The 17,900-nt window shown below is 42.8% G+C and overlaps 1 protein-coding gene across 6 annotated transcripts in view; it reads right to left on the reverse strand.

Moving 5' to 3' along the window:
- Nucleotides 1-17,900, reverse strand: part of TPST1 (tyrosylprotein sulfotransferase 1) — a 42,864-nt gene that overhangs the window by 16,942 nt on the left and 8,022 nt on the right. For 2 of the 6 annotated variants that reach the window (XM_075771780.1, XM_075771777.1), the window contains exon 2: nt 5,156-6,099. In XM_075771780.1, the coding sequence (XP_075627895.1) occupies nt 5,156-6,000 (845 nt within the window). In that variant the 5' untranslated portion in view covers nt 6,001-6,099. Of the gene's footprint in view, nt 1-5,155; nt 6,100-12,612; nt 12,673-14,110; nt 14,427-14,548; nt 14,778-17,900 lie in introns of those variants that run through there. The other 4 variants (XM_075771778.1, XM_075771779.1, XM_075771775.1 and 1 more) reach the window with 4 other exon arrangements.

The raw sequence follows: 17,900 nt of genomic DNA on the forward strand, positions 1-17,900 counted from the left end.
GACTGACAAAAAAACCCTGTAAAACAACCACCAGAATTTTTCAGCCTTACTCTATTCAACCATTTTCAGTAGCTCAAACCGAAGACAGGAACTCAGAATGGGATATTGGGACCAGGGAGTTGTGGCCGAACTTCAGCCTTCCTGAAGGCTATTGGCCTGAGATCACAAGTCTGCACAGCAAACCAAGAAGTCTGGGCATTGCCTTTTTAACCCTAATTAGCAATAAAATAGATGTTAAGAGTTGAGTTTCAGAAGATCAAAGTGGCAAGGCAGAGTCAGGAGTCTGTAGAAGCATAGTGGGTGGGACCCTCCAGAAGAATTCATCACTAGATGTTTGAAAAGTTTAAGACTTATGGTCCTCTGCCCCTCGGAGCCAGCCAAGCCCAAAATCCCTTCACCAAAACTATAAATTGATTTGACCATTTAAAATAAGAGTGATACTGTGAGAACCACGTAACGGGTTTGACTAATAGTTTACTGGAACCCCAAACAATGGGTGCTATACATCAATTAGGACCTATATTAGTACACATATGTGCTTTACCTCAGGACAAGGTATTTGTTTAAACGTGCACATTTTGCCCCACTGCCATTTTAGTCTTTAGTAACAATAAGCTCAGCATGAAACATTTCCTGTGATTAATACCTGGCAAGAGATAAGCAGGGAACTACATTTACCTGTTCCTAGGCACCGATTCTGTTTAAATCCTTTTCTGTCCTTTGAGTTAAGGTGGGAAGAAAAGTAAAACACAATTTGTGGGAAAGATTTTTCAGACCAAAGAATATCTGAGAAGTATAGGGGAAGACAGAGAGGGGCTGGGAGGAAAAAACCACCTCAAAAGCCAAACAAAGCTAAACAGGGACACATACCAAGTCTTGGCAAATTTGATTATGTATGCATATGGCAAATGCTCCCTGGTCAGTGCTTCCAGGCTCCACTACAAAACCACAGGAACAGTTTCAGCTTTAAAAGCAGCTGGTGGCATGGAACACAGGACTAACCCCAAATACTTCTACATCTGTACTAGAATCAAATAGAAGGTGTGTATTAAGAATAGTGTATTCTGATGTAATTTTGCCTAGACAGCTATTTTCATAATAAGCCTAATAAAATTGCTATAAAAGGGTTGACATTTCTTTACATCGGTGGTCACCACAGCTGTTTTTAGTTAGGAGGCAAATGCCAGCACTACATTAACAATACTAGTTATAGCACGTAGTCCAGCCATGATACATTCCTTGAACAGCCACGCTGGCAATTACTTCAAACCACAGAAAGTCTCCCGCTACTACAAATGCTGCGGTGCACATCCTTAAAACCCTTGCTGTGTTTCTCCTTGCAGCTGGCTAAAAACCAAAATAAGGGGCAAAAATGCTAAGTAAAATAGAACAACAGTGAGGCTAGGGCTGCATGAACAACAGAAAAAGCAGGGATTACTAAGCAAATGCAGGAGAAGAGAGTAGGGCAGCCAACGGTTTCCTCAAATCAAGCAGCCAGGGGAACAGACGAAGTCAGAATCTTAAATACAGACTGTCTAGTACCTAATATTGCTATTAACAGACTATTGCATAAGAGTTTCTGAGTCTGGAATTAGAGAAAAATGGAGTCAGCTCACGGCCTGAAGAATTCTGCAAGCCACTGGGTGGCTAGCTCATCTCTGGAAGGTAAACAGTCTGCACGCACAATTTAACTCTCTATACAACTGAAAATAAAACGCGCTGACCTAGAGCTTCATTCATCTGACAGATTTCATTTGGCAGAATTGATTTTGATTTCAGATGAATTTAAAAGATATTCTTAAACATTTGCTTTCTGTTACGAGGTAATAACATCATTATAAAGATCTTTTAGCGATACTGTAATCTCTTTCTGAAAGTGTTTTAAAGTATTTCAAGACAACAAACTTGCCAGATTTCTTTTCAAAAACCCTCCAACAGTTAAAACACCTCCAGACATCTTATGTCGGACCTGACTTGAGCAGGTATCATGCCTCTGAAGTGGATACTAAGCCTGTCTGAAAATCTTAAAGGTAAGTGGAAGATGACTGAGGCAGGTTTCTCTGCTCATTTTCTTATCTGTACACAGTATCACAGCCTTTGCAGATTATAATCATTGCTCATTCTTTGACTTCAGAGGTTTTCTACCCTACCTAATACTTTGCAGACAACTAGGGAACTAATTTTACCTAGATTTTCATACTCTCCCTGCTGTGCTACAGAGGCTAGGCCTATGTGGTGGTATCTTTTAGATGAGCATCACATTTCAATACAGATGATTTGGTACTTGTGATATCTTCCTCCTGCCAGTAAAAACTGTAATATAATTTGAGCATTCTGATTTTAATATACTATTATGAAACAGCCCGAAGCACTTGGTACCAAGCATGTGGTAAATTAAAGCTCTGTGAGAAGACAGAGTTGTAATAGACAGCAGCAGTTTGAATTTCCTTAGATTCTCTGAAGTGATCTTCATCATCATCCCTTTGGATAGTCAGGTGGGAGAAATCTGTTCATCAGAATACGGAGGTCCACTGTTCCCAGACTCTGTTGTTTCAGCTGAAAGATGACAGTATTCACTCCATGAAGAAAAGAGCACTCTCCTGAAGCCTGAAGAGAAATTCTAAGTCGTAAGCGAACAATGTTGGTTCGAACCTGACACAGAACGTAACAGCCATGCACACTTGATGCCATCAAGAATTTTGCTGCAGCTGAGAACAAGCCAAATGCAACTTGATAGAAAGAAAACTAAGTCTAATCCAAGATATATTCTATTCAGCTGTCAAAATTTGATAAGCTGTTTGTGGCAGACTAAAGTTCTCAAACTACTCAGGAAGCATCTTTCCCAAGAGTCATTTTTACAGGCAGTTACCCCCTGCTCTGGGCAAGGACTCCCTAGACAGGCAGCCATCCCCATCCGCAGCACTCAGCTGCACATGAGAGGGCAGTGAGGAGATGGGGATGCCGAAAGCATGAGGTTTTAACTGGTACAAGGAAATAAAACTGGGGAATCTTGAGCTCCCCACACACAATTTCAATTAGTGTCATATAAATGCACAACAGACATCCAAGTTAGAGAATTTTGTATTCACTGTTTTTTCTGCAGCCCTCAAAAAGACTGACTCACTGAAGTCATTATCAAATTATAAAGGTCTCTTGCAACTGAAAAACAAATCTTGCCATATATTTCAAGGGTATTTGATTAGATAAACACCACAGACATAACACTAATAAACCATTCTTTTCCACTATTGCCAAAGCCTTCTGAAATAATAAATTACTTTCACATATCATCTCAAGAGAGATAATAAAAGCATAAAGCATTCCATGAACAGATTGAATTGAGGGTCACAAGAATAATTCCATACTCTTTTGTCTTAAATTCTAAAGTTTGATTAAAAAAAATAATCGTGAAGCCACATCTTACTTTCAACAATCCTTTTTTTTTTTTTTTGACACATGAACAAGTATTCTCAATTGCTCACATCCCATTCCACCAGATTTAGCAAGAAATACTACTTGAAACTGTATGAATTCAGTAAGGCTAGTGAGTTTTATTGTATAGACGTCCATTAATTTTTAAAAATGCTAATCTGGAAGTTTTAAAGTAGTAATATTTTACTAGAAATAGCATCATGCATAGTTATTTTTACCTAACACTTAACAGAACTTGACAATCACCTATTTATATCAGTAAAAGTAAGTTTACTCCCCCCTCAGCTGCCACATAACACGACAGAGGTAACGAAATAGAAGTTCAGACACAGCTTGCAGAGATGTACAACAGTACACTGCTTCAGGTTAACATTATCAGAAGGCTTCAATCTGCTAAGGAACAATAAGGCATTAAAAAAGGGTTGAGATGCCTTCTCGATAGCTCTGTGAACACAGTGGTGGTGACTGTTTCCTCAGTGGGAATGGGGATGCGAAATCTCCAGACTGTAAATATATAACCATTATCTGAGTTTTAAGTTCTCTTTGTAGCCACTGACTAATAGTTCTATGATTTGCTTTAAATCATATTCCCCTACAATATATCAGAAAATCCACACAGTCACTCCCCTAGGAATTAAGTAAACAAAATATCTCATTCTTTATTTCTCAAAACTGTAGTTTAAAAAAAAAAAATCACTCTGTATTCAACAGCTTGACATGTCTCTATCTGGCCCACATTTCTTGCTGTGCAAGGTGCCTCTGTTACTCAGAAGGACTTGGCCAGTAGTGAATATTCAAAAACAGAAGCCAAGGAATTTAACTGGGCATGCCTTGCTGCTGGAATAAGGCTTTTTAATCAATCCTTTAGAAACTCAAACAAGACAATCTGGTTGATGTATCTGTCAGGAAAAAAAAAAAGGGAGAGATTCAAACATTCACAGCTTTCCCCACAATAAAGACTAGCCTGCTTCCATATCTGAGAAGCTCCACTGTAAATAATGTCCAAGAAACCAAAAAGAGTAGTTTAACTAGAGAATTAACTAGCTTTTCCCCTTCCCTACAATACCTATCTAGATTTTCTAAGCAGAGCTGGATTTTGGTTTTTGAAAGTAGCTAAGTCAGGTGCACAGATAGCATAACGGAATACCAAGAGATTTGCTTACAACAAGGTTAATTTTATTCAAAATGCTTGTCCTTTTAGGAACACATGCCAACAGAAAAGCATGCCAATTCTGCTTTCTATTTTGTTGGAACAGTTTCTCAAGTTTCCTGGAAGAGTATGTTCTTGGCAAGTATAACTCGAAGGCCATTCTTGCATTGACAACAATACTTAAGTGCCTGAAATCAAACAAGTGATCTTGCTAGGATGGATAACACCAGTCTAAATAAAACAGTCCAGCTTTATCTTGGGGTACAGGGGAGAGCAAAACTCTACTGGAAGAAAGGCTGATACTAGACATCCCAATTCAAGTTAGACTGACCATTAATTAAAAGTTAGTTCACATGTTCCATACGCATATGTTAGCAGGAGCAATTCGAGACTGCAAATTGTCTGGAAAGCAAGAATTATTTTTAACTAACAATTTGCATCATAAATCAGGTTCCCGAGACATCATTAGCTACTTAAAAACTGAAATCAAGTTATGACTAGTCTTTTACATGCAAAAAGTACTATTTTACCTCTTAGAGCAATACAAGGTAAAGGAGGAATGCTCATACTCACTTTGAAAGAGAAACACCCCCTGCTTTTCCAATCATTTCTTCATGGTGCAGCACTGCTTGGTTCCATGGTATGCGGAGAAACTTTAAGAGAGTTCTCATCCATCTTTCAGGATGCAATACGAGTTGTTCGTAATGTACCAGCATACACCTTTCAAAACCAACCTCCATACACTGGTTATACATAGTTTCTATAGCACGATTCCACTTGGTCAAACAATCCCTGTAGCTGTTAAGGTCAAACCCAGCTATAGTGACTTTTCTAGATATCATGGAATGCACAGATGCACGACCATCCCGTACCATTAGAAGAAATTTGGCATTAGGGAAAATTCTAGCGAGATAAGTTAAGGATTTTAAAGCAAAAGGATCTTTGTTACACAAATATGGAGCAGGCTCTCCATGTTTCACAATGATTTCCAGTAAGAATGCTTGCATGGCTGAGTCCAGAACCTCATCTGTGACTCCAGCTTCATCCAGTCGGATCTTCTCTTTGCTTGATCTAGCCCACATCTGCTTAACTGCCAGAATTCGTGGGATTACCCTTGTCTCTTCTCCACATCGAATATCCGGATGGGCATCAAGCATGGCACGCATTAAAGTAGTGCCACTTCGAGGTACTCCTCCAATAAATATTAAAGGCATGTCTTTGTTGTAAGCAAAGGTTTTGTTTGCATTTACATCGGAAGCAGTTCTTACTGTGCTTCTCACACTTTCCATCCTCACAGGCTGGCTGCGTTCTTCTATTCGATGGTGACACTCCATAGCATGTTGGCCCAAATAAAACACTGTCACCGAACTGATCACCAGACATGCCAACAGCAAGTTCTGTTTGAGTTTTCCAACCATTTTGATAAAGACTGTCACTTCAAAATAGAGAGACCTTCTATTTCAAATTCTCTTCTAGTTCACATGCCATGGGAATCCTAATCCAAAATAAATTAAGGTCTGGCAAGGGGGAAAAAAAAATAAAAAATATTTAGAACTTTGTTAAGAACTACTACAATAAATCAACAACAGAAATACCTGACAGCATTCAATAAAACTATTATCTCCTAGTGTTGCGTTAAGACCAGTAAATACAAAGTCTAAACACGATCATCCCATAATAAAAAGCCTTTTTGTTTACCCCTAGAAGTCACGAAACATAACAAGATTCATGACTACAATTACTATTTACATAGAAGTTCTCTGGTACATTTTAAAAACGTATTTGGAAGAATTCTACCACTGGATAGCTACTGTTAAACTTTACAGTCAAGCAAAGACATCATTTATATGAGACACATTAAAAAAGTAATTAAGAAACCACTTTACTTGAGGTTTTACAACAAAAGATGACCAAAAATGACCCCTCTGAGCCAGAATTGCCTAGATAAAACAAGTGAACAAGACACCCCACACAAATCATGTTGGAAATCACCAAAGAATTTAAGTATTGGAATAACTCTGGCTTGCTGAATAGATGGAAGCAGTATCCTGCTCATTGTCACATTTTCACATCACTACATTATCTCCTGTTTTGCTTGAAACGTTCCGTTTCCTTCTCAGGATACAAGATGATAGTAAAAGACGTTTCACAGTTACATACCAACACCGACAGCATCCAATTTTTGATCAAGGCCTTTAAGCAGTGAAGAAAAACAGTTTGCAGCAAGTAAGCGAAACTTCAATTTTTAATTCAAGGGAAGCTTTGATTAAAGAAGTGTGTAGTCATTAAAAGCTACAAACACAATGCAGGATTAGAGTGGACTAAGATTAAAACTAAAATGATTCTTGATTTAAATAAGAACAACAATTAAAAAAAAAAATCAACCCATGCTGACTTCAAAAATTTCATCCATCTCAGAATCCAAATAATACAAAGCAGGATATATAAAAAAAACCCTAATTATTTCATCCTAACTTCTTTATTGGTTTCTTTACCTAAAATTTGGCCCACCAACCCTCCCCCCACATCTTATGCAGTGTTTTGAACTCCAGAGAAGTGTTAGCTGAAATGCTAAAAAATTGAGTAAGTTCAGAAGAAAAAAAATAGATCTTGTTCTCAATCAGCACCCCAGGGAAAAGCGTTAAAGCACTGCATAATTTTAAGTCATGTAATAAGTCATTGCCAGAATAAAGTATATACTGCATTCTACCTCCAAATAAGAAGGTTTGGATTCTTTTTAAGCAGTGCTAGTAAGCTTGCTCTTTCTTTTAGTCTCTTTACTTCACCTAGATAAGTCTGCGTTTTTGCTGGTATGACAGAAAGACTCTTCCCCTTCCGAGATAAAACGTAACACTTCAGAGTTAAGAATTTGAATATATGGTTACTATACAGAAAGGTTTATGGCAAGAACCATGTGGCAAATCAAAAGTCAACTGACAATAACAGTAAGACAACTATGCTTTATAAAGTATTGTGGCAGCCCACATTAATTAAGTTTATGGTTATAGTAATTTCATATTTATAGCATTGAATAGAAATACTGTAAAAAAATTTAACTTATGTCATAGTATAATCTTCCTTTATTTTATTTAAGATTCTTAAAATTGCATTATTTAAAAGTAACTTTCATTTTTACAGATGAGAAGGAAAACAAAGACTATATTAGATGATTTTCTGGACATACATGTGAATCTGAACAAAACTTTAAGACAGAAACCAAAGATTTAAAACTCTGTCTGCTGAATTCAAATGTACACACTTACAAGAAGGACAAAGAATATGCCGTGACCTACAGTGAATATCAGTGAGTTATATTCAACACTGGCTTAGATAAATTTGCTACTTTGCTGGATGACTTGATCTGTTCACACCAACCCATAACTTTCCATTCGTAACAGTTAATGTATAAACAATTGGTTTACCTGTATTCTGTAATTCAACAGCTTTGGATTTTCAGATAAGGCAGGCTGAAAACTGACTCTTCCTCTCAAAATTCAAATGAAATTAGTACTCTAATTGAAATTTTAAATAAGAGAAATAACTCACTGAACAGTATGAATCACAAATGCTTTTAATTGTAAGGAACTCCGAGTAGTGAGGTACCGCCAACATTTTAAATGACTGGCTTCCTCAAAGCTTTTCCATCTCTGTCAGCAATGCACAACACATCCCTAAATGAAGAACATGCTTACGCCGACTCTCTAGCCCCTCTACAAAACATTATCCACTTAACCTTTTCCTCCACGCAAATCCAGTCACCAACTCAGAAATTCTCAAGTCACCATCCGAGCAAGACTCTCTGGACCTGTCCCTCAAACCGCTGGCCTTCACTAACTGCTGGGCTGCCTGGCAGGCTCTGCTGCAACTCTTAGCAGGCAAGTGCCTTGCGCTGCACCAGGCAGCGGCAGACAGAGGACAGAACGTAACAGCGCAGGGGCAGAAGAAGGGAGTAAGGGAATTCCTCATGCAGGCATCCATCACAACGGTATTTTTCTCTTGCAGTGCATCCAAGAGAGCCAGTCGCCGAGCTGTGAGAGAATGTCTCGCCCCCTTCACGCTGACAAAGCTTATTCCAATCAACAGTTGCCACAATACTACATTCAAAGTTCAGCTTAATAGTTTTTCTTTCCAAAATTAAATTGGAATCATAACTTAAGAATCATAACTCTTACCAGAACACTGCTCTGTTATAATCAGTTCATCCTCTGTAACAAGATTCATTCTACCTACATACCTCTCCTTGCTGAAGAGGTGGCTTTAACCATACCTAAAATATCTGGACATTAAAAGGAATAAAATTCCAAAGATTTAAGTGGAGGTCATCTGAGTAATGCTCAAAAAAAAAAATCATTCAGTAAATACTTCCATAGCACCAAAAGGCAGAAAGTCTCTCTCCTGAAGAGATTCCGCATGAACACCTAACTTTCAACTAGGGAAGGGAAACTGTTCTGCTTAAAACCAGCAAATAGTACACAGAACCTTTTTAAATGCTTTAGATACAGTAAAGATTTAGTTAAAAGTCAGTACTTATTTGAAAGAGGAGTTAACACAACAGAAACAGTATTTTGCTACAGAGCACACAAGACGTGCAAATATTTACACTTCATACAATCCCTAACATTATTCAGTTTGAGTAAATTCCATAAAACTAATTTCCTCAAAAAACCCACCCAAACAAAAGCCAAAACCAACAAAAAAACCCCTCCACAAAAATCTTTATCTTTGAAACTAAAAACTACTCCTGGAAGACACTAACGTTCCCCAAATGCAAAAGTTATGTTTTCCTCTAGTGATCAGCTACCTATCAAGACCGTGAGCATCGACTGTTTTCCTTTGATCATTTATATTAGGATAGCACCTTAAAAAAAAAAAACAAACCAAACACACACACCCACCAGCACCAGCTTTCAGAACACGAAGCATTGGAGGAAAGCCTGTTGACTGAAGGCCGAAATCCTCAATTCACAGGCTGGGTAAGGCAGAAGGATGACTCACTGTCAGCACAATTCCAGCTGTGAACGCAAATACACACTGCAGTCTGTGAGCAGGTTTCCTAAATTGCTCTAAGTATTGACCACTCACATACAAAAGCAAAAACCCATCCACGCGACCAAAGCAGCCCCACACCAACCAACCACAAATACTTTCATTTGATGCAGTAACTTTTTTCCTAAGTTCAAAGATGCCAAAGACTGAAAGACCATAAGGAGCTAGCATTAAAGTGTCCTACAACCTTCTGTGCTGTTTTCTTGCCTGGAAGCAATACCTAGATCATGCAACTGCCGTGAACTGCAGCAAGACCAGGGCTTTGTATGTCAGGAAACCAACAGAGGAGCAGACAGAAACAGCACCTCTCAGCAAACTAATCTATTCTACAAGCCAGCAAACTCCCTTCTGTGCCTGAAGTAACACAGAAAGCTCTTTAGGACAAGTATGACGTATGGCAGTTACTGCCCTTCTAGCAGCTTGCAAATAAACCCCACCTTCTCCCTCCTCGCCATGAGTAAGCGCTCTGGATCACATCTGTCAACCTGAAGGATTATTGCAAGTCCATTAATGTTCTGCTGTTAACAGTAACTAAATTGACAGCATTTAGAAATCACAACAAGGCAATCAGCAACCCCTTGTCAGCATTTAAGTAGAGCTTTGAAAAATTGTGGCGTTTTTACCTGAAGAGCAAAGTGCGACTCCACCTAAAAACACATGCAACTCTTCATAAAAATATCCCAAAACAAAACAAAAAACCCCCACCCAAAACAAACACAACCCCCTCACACACACAACACAGTCCTAAGTTGAAGAAGTTGAAGATGACTACAATGGTAGAGAAGGCCTTTAGCAGCAATAGTTTCAAATGACAGACTAAAACAAATTCCTAGAAAAAACTAAGTGTAACAAAAAAAAAAAAAAAAGGGCAGAGTTAGGATCTACAAGTTTCAGTACAAGAAAGTGCAGTTAAGCAGAAGTGTAGTAACTGAGTTTTATTCCCAGAAAAGTCAGGCCTATGAGTCAGCCACAAGATGATGTTAGCAAAGCAAAAATGACTGCTTTGTTTCCTCCTTCTGCACACACTAATTCTCTCTCCCTCCTTCCCTCCCCCTACATGCAGCAGGTCAAGACCTTTTTCCTCAAGTTCATCCAAAAAATGTTGAAGATTTTTAGCTGAGTCCAGGCAAGGCATTCATTTGTATTTTATGTTAGAACAGTTTGGGTTTTGCTGTTGTTTAAAGCCAGGGGAAAAAAGATGATCCATTACCACCCAGTAATAAGCAATCCTCTTAAGCTCTAGAGCTCAGACTTTCACTTTGGAGGCTGGAAAGAGCGATGACTACCTCCCTTCTCCTGTTCAACCCAGCAGCTTTTCCCAAGGCTAAATTGACAGGACAGAGACACTGGCGTTACTCATCTCAAAAAAAAAAAAGAAACACACACCACTACCCCCATATACATATATAAAGCATTTTTCAGGGATTAGCTTGTCCTCTGCTTCCATCTCTTGAACTTCTGGCTCAGATTCTAATAACCGGATCTCTTCCTGGGAAGAGCAAGTATAGTAGTCCTGCTTAGATTTTTGTGGAGCATACCTTGTTCCTGTATCTGCCCAAGTGTTCATCACAGTGTTTGACCTCAAAGCTTCTAGAGAACTTTGCTGGGAGGAAAGATCACACTCAGCTCTGTGTCAACAGGCCTTCAGACTTCATAGGCATCCTTCTCAAATCGTTGTGCCCTGCCCCTGTGCTGGAAAGCAGGAGCAAGATAGAGGTGAGGGGAAGAATGCTAGAGTTCATACTATTGGAAAGTTGTCTTTCCCTTCATGGTCTTTTTACAGTTTACCCTCATGTCCTCCTACCATGTTCCTATGATTTTCTTTTCCTACTTAAGAGTTCCACTCAATCCCTTAGTCTCTGGGGCAATGACCCCCTTTCTCCCTCACTAAGGCTTTATGCAGTAGACTCCAAAATACAGACTCCAGAAACAGAGAAAATTCTCACAGTTCAGAGATGCTTTCAGATGCACAACCACAGTCTGACGACTACACCCAAAGCTTGTGGTATAAATCTGCAGAGGAAATTTATTTTACAGCAGCAAGTTAGCTAAGCTGAATGGAAAAAAAAAAATCCTAAACTGTTGTTCTCCATTGTCAGTCTCTCTGCTCCCGACTGTAGGAAGAGAAATTAAAATACTGGTAGGACTCAAAGAAGAAAGTGTCAACCATGTCAGCATCTTCCTTAGCTCTTCTTGAACCTTCACTTTTCCTTGGTAAAAATAAATACTTGAAAGGCAGCAGATACTGAAAATTCTCAGGAATCATCTTCAAAACAATACACATTGAGAAAACTGGAGATAATATATGTCTTAGAATAAGTTCTAGATTAAGCTCATCAAATAGTCCAAATAAGAAGCCCTTGCATACAAGGCATAGTCTTTCACCATTCCTAAACGAAAGTTAAAGAAAGCAATTCCCTAAAACCTTTCCTTCAATAAACTGGTTTGTTTCTAGTTGTTCGTGTTTGTTCACCACAAAGAAGATTGCATAGGAAAGCCGACAGTTACATGATAATGGTATAGCACAACACCAGGGAACACGACTGAAATATTCACAGTATACCACTTCAAGAAGCTATCCAAACCATGGTAGGCTCATTTAGAAGTTTGCTCCAAAAATCGTTTAAGTATTCAGGAAGCATTTTTGTGCCTTCAAAGCGGCGTCTGCACAATCACCTTAATGATTTCCCCAAAGACTGGATATCATGTATTCCTACCAGTCACGTAACAGAATCTGAGAGAGGAATGTCAAAGTACGGCACAAGCAAGCAAACCCCAAGCAAAATACTCAGCAAAGCCAGAAATAAAAATCAAGAAGCCTTGAGCACCAAGTCCATCTTTAGCTTTTTAAGTCATCGTGGCTCTCAAGTCCTGCAGCTGTTTTCTCTAGATTTCTTCCCCCCTTAGTTATACAGTAAAAAAGGAAGATAAAATAGAATGAGCTATTTTTAATCACTTGCACAAAGAAATAAGCAGTAAGCTACCTGGTGGAAAGCATCTGGGATGAAAGACAGCCAACTAGACCTGTCTTCATGCAGAGCAGCCTGACAAGTAGAATGATAGGACTAAGTTGTATAACATTAGTATAAGGGAATGCAGATGTATGAACAGCATTCCTTTATAGTTCACACTGTAGGAACTATAGGAATGTTGTTCACACATTTGCATTCCCTTGAACCTACACTTTTATTTTTAAATCTAACACTCTGAAAAATTGTAAAGGCCAAATTAATCTTCACAGCCATAGACCACTACTGAATCCGAAGTTTCCACGTTGGGGAAGACTGCATACAACTATGTAATAATCCCACAATTTCTAGTACAATCACATTACAAGGAGTAAAAAAAGATGTTAAAAAGATGTGCTCATATTTATGTATTTCCCTCATATAATCAATAGGTAAGAGAAGAAGCAAGCTGTACTCTTTCCTTTTACCAGTTAACCCCCACAGAAAAAAACCCCAGCTTTCTTCATAATCCTCTACTAGACAGATACATAGATACACACATGAATATATATAGGTTCGTGTGTGTCTGTAAAGAGAAATTCAGAAGCATCTGGCCTTCCTCAGCAACTACGAACACTTTCAAGCTTTCTTAACAAGCAAGAGAAAAAACATCCCAGATCCAAAACAGCTAATAAGGTTACCAAAGCACTCAAAATTCAATATTTCTGGGGTTTTCAACATTCGAGACCTCTAAAGTGAGTTTAAAGTACAATTAATTACAATGTTCTGCCTCAAACGACAGCAGAGAACTCTATATTCTGCTCTACGTACATATATAATACATACAGCAAATTATCTGGATTTGCATACTGAATAGTCAAAAAACAGTTACCAACGTGCTCCCAGTTATGCAAGAATACACAGTATTTGTTAAGTACTACAGTTACTGCTGGAGAACAATTCAACAACAGGAATTTTGTGGCAACACACATAGGCTTCTAGCTCTTTAAATTTATGTTAAAAAAACAAAAAGAGAGAAAGAAAAACAAGTCAGTAACACACTGATAGCTGATGAGCTACTGTTCTGCACACTTTTGTGTACTGTGCCTCCTCAGAGGGATTTCAGCACTCCGTTATACAATAAGGTAATTCAAAGAATCGAACTGCTTAATCGTATTAAAAAAGATACAGACATACGAAAATTTGCACAACACGTTCACAGTAACACATGCAAATGGCTTCTTCCAGCAATACCACCCGCAAAATCACTTCCAGTTAAGAGACACATTGGGTCTTCTGCTAAAACGTTTAACACATACTCTGAGTAGTGTACGTTGTGCTTGCAAATATAAATGCAGCGCTATAAAACTATTTCTGCCTGCCTCCCCTACTCAACCGCGGGTCTTTACAGCGGTGTAGCACCCGCGGCCAGTCCCCCCCCCCCGGCACATCTCAGCTGCTGAACAAAGACATCAGAAGCGCTGGGAGCTCCTTCAGCAAGTCAGCCCGCCCGGACGGAAACTTTCCCATTTACCCGGCTCGGATCCGCCTCGCACCCCGCCACGGCACCGGCGGGAAGCAACGAGCCGACCCCGTCGCGCATCCTCGGGCGCTCCCGGCTGCAGCTACGGGACCCCGCGGCGATGCCCACAGAGCCGAGTGCCCCGGCCAGCCCGGCCCAGCCCGGCCCGGTTCCCCCAGCCGGCAGCGGCGCCTGAGGGGCGCGGACACCGCACGGCCGCAGCGCCGACCCGCTCCCCGCCGCCGCCTCAGGCCGCGGCCGCCCCTCAGCCCGGCCGACAAAGGCAACGGCTCCGGCAGCACCAGAGCCGCCCCAGCGCCAGGCGGGGCAGGGCGGAGCACGGCAGCCGCCGTCGAGGCTGCGCGGGCGGTGATGGGGCGAACGGCCGCACCCGGAGCCCGCCCCGCCGCGCCTCCCGCCTCAGGTGCTTGGCGGGCAGCGGCTCCTCACCTGCGCTGCCACCGCCCCCGCGCCGCGGCAGCCGCTGCCAGGGCCGGGCTGGAGCCGCGCAGCAGCAGCACTGCTGCCCCTCCGCCGCCGCGGCTCCCCTCAGGCACCATCGCAGTGGGTAGGGACCGGGACCGGGACCGGGACCGGGACCGGCTGCGCCACCACCGCCTCCCCTCAGCCGCGCGGCTGCGGCTGCCATGGAAATCACAACCACGCCCTGATTGGTCGCGGGCCTCGATGTGTCGCGGGACGCGGTTGGGCCGGCGCTGAAGATTGACAGCTGCGGGGGCGGGGCCGGGGCCTTTAACCCCTGCTGGCGCGGCGGGCCTGGCGGGAAACATCTGGAGCGCACAGCTGGAGCGGGCGGCGGCGCCACGTGAGCGTCTGGATGAGCCCATGTGCACCAACGTCTGGACAGCTGTGCCAGACAGATGTTGATGTCTGGGAGCAGCTGGATTTTGTCACAGATCGCTCCACGCAGCCCTGCCGCCGCTGCTCAGGGAGGAAGGCAAAGGCTTGCGCGACAAGAAGATGTTAACAAGAAAACTCTTCACCAAATGCTACCCACTGGGCTTCGGTTTCAGGGGTTGGTCTTGCAAGTGAAACCATCCAAAACAGACAGTCCTGTTGTCCTGGGCAAATGGGTTTCAAATGCAGCGCTGCAACCGCCCCTTAAATGGAGAAAAGCTACAGTTAAACGTTTTAACAGATGGGAGGCTCTGGCGGCGCGGGACAGAAGGGAGCACTGCCTGGCTCGGAGCTCAGGTGTCCTCCGGTGTTACGCACCTGTTTTGCGGCAGCAGGGAAGCACAAGCCACGTGCCTACCGTGTGTGCAGCTGTGGAAACATCTGGAACAGCATCAGGCTGAAGCACAAGCTCGAGCCTGAACCGGCTGCCGGCACATCTCATGGCTCCTCTGACCCACAGCTGGGTGAAGCAGCCAGGCAAGGACCAAGGATGGGTTGTACCAGCGCTTTGCCCCTGGAGGTATAGCTACAACATGCTTAATCCACAAGGAGACTCAGAGCTACAGGTTAAGCCACCTCTAACAAAGACTGGCCTTAGGCCATCCTAAGTGCTTCCTTCTCGGTAGTCTAAGCAGTAAGACAGCTTTTATCTCGAAAGAGCAGGAAAATAGGTTGAATTTGGCTTGTTAACACAGTGGTACATAAAGACTGAATCAAACTGAACACGTATTTTTTTCTGTACGTACAGGAGCTCTGGCCCAGCTGCCATCACCAAATGCAGACAAACGCCCCATGGAAATGTCAGCGCTGCTGCAGAGTCATATTGAAAGGAATGATCCCATGGGACATTCCCTACATTAGTGTTTCTTGCCAAATGGGAGAAAAAAAAAAAATCAGCTAAAGGGATTTAACATGATGCCAGCCCAAAAATCCAGTCTGGTAAAAGCCGCCTCTGCACTGAGCTGTGATGCTCCTTCCCGACAGATGTTTGTGCCCTCTGCCTCCCAAACCCTCCTGCGGCTGGGGCATCCCCTCTGCCGTCACAGCACAGGGGGCTGGCAGCTAACGAGAGCCACCGCCAATTCGGTGCCATCGGGCTCGGCTGGCTGGGGCCACCGGAGTTGGGAGACAGCACCAGCAGCGAGACCTTGGTATAAAAAGAACAGGAACCACCGTGTGGGAGAACATCCCCTTTTAATTCCCAAAGCCCTAAAATCAGGTCTGACTCAATGTCCTGTCTCCCAGAGAGACGGTACAAATCCCGCGTGGCTGGGGAGATAACCAGCTGGGCTTTGCCGTCATCCCAGCCTCACGAGATGCAGAGCGACGGTGCCTGAGCTGGCAGCGATACCGTCAGGATACGAGAATTAATCACAGCCCATTACCTCATTTCTCATCGCTGTTGCAAAACACCTATCATACGACTTTCACAAGCCTGTCAGGACGCGGTTTCCATCGATCCCGATGAGCCGACGCTCGCTGCCGGTGCTGCCCGGAGAGCCGATACGGATGAGCGCTTGTTCTGCCTCCTGCTTCTCCGAGGTGACGGAGGAGCGTTGCTATCGAGCGGGGCGAAGGTGGTGTGGCTCACGCGTGTTTTATTTGTTAAGAAAATGAAGCGGAGGCGGCCATGTGAGCAGGGATCTACATGCAGGACAAGCATTTTCATGTTGGGAGAAGTTCTGCTCTGTAAGGACTGAGTTTTAAGAGTTTAACATCCATTTTTTTTTCAGACATGCTCAGGGAGCTGCTGGGAGCAGAGAGAAACCAGCACCTCCTCTCAGGTGGTAAAATTCCTTTCAGATTTCTTTTCTCTGACAGCTATTGACAGGGAGTAAATGCCATTTGCTTCCAAATGCAGCTGGATTTGAACTAACAATTCAAAGATGAAACAGTCTGTATCCGGTTTCCAGTAAGTTTGCCTCCATCCATTAAACAGCACTTTTCAGATCGCTTTATTGGTTTTTCTTTTATGGCTTTCACTGTGACTCACACAGATCTTCCCTTTTAAAGGCTTCCAATCCGTGACAATCAAACAGTGCCTCCAGGGGGGGAAAAATGCTGTTCTCCAAGGGAAAGGGGAAAAGCACGACCCTGCTGCGTGAAGCAGACGGAGCTACTGTACGTAGCGGGTGCCGCACGCTGGGCCCTTCTTTAATCAGCGTTTGTCTGAAAGCTACGGATCAAATAACCCATCAACTATTGCATCACGGTACCGACGGAGCTTAACTCTCGGCCGTGAAGTTGCTGTTGCTGGTGGATAAACACTACCAGAAGCAATAGCATCTCATTGTTCGTTATCTGACAGTCGCATTGGCTGTTTCTTGTTGGCTCGTTCCTGTTTTGTTCCTTAAAGCTGGGAAATAAATTCCTCCTCGCCGGGGAGTCAGCCGCACGCATGGGATGAAGGATGAGCCCGGGACCAAAGCCGCAGCTCTGGGGGGAGCCCAGCATTTGCTGAGCTCCAAGAGACACAGAGCCCAGAAGCGGGTCCCGGTGGCTGTGCCTGCTTTGTGCCCGGTTTTCCCTCGGCACTGGCACAGCTTACGGTTGTTCCCAGGCTTTAAGTTCTAGCAGTGCCCCACGGCGCGTCTGGGACTGCTGGTGGGAGGAGGAGGGGGCGAGAGCAGCCCCGAGTCCTGAAAGCTGGTGCTATTTAGGACCCTATGTTAAACTTTTTTTTTTTTTTTTTTTTTTCATTTTATTTCTGAATGTGAGCCACAACATAGACTAAACTTTTTCTCCAAATCACTGCTACGGCAGAGAGCCGCCATACAACATCTCCTGGAGGGACCGAGCCCGGTAGCTGCATCCGCGCTCCCTCCGCACGTCAGATCCGGGGCACGTCAGGGGTCCAGGGCGCGCGGAGGAGCCAGGAGCCATC

This window comes from Balearica regulorum, chromosome 19 (assembly GCF_011004875.1).
Source record: "Balearica regulorum gibbericeps isolate bBalReg1 chromosome 19, bBalReg1.pri, whole genome shotgun sequence".
Lineage (NCBI taxonomy): Eukaryota > Metazoa > Chordata > Aves > Gruiformes > Gruidae > Balearica > Balearica regulorum.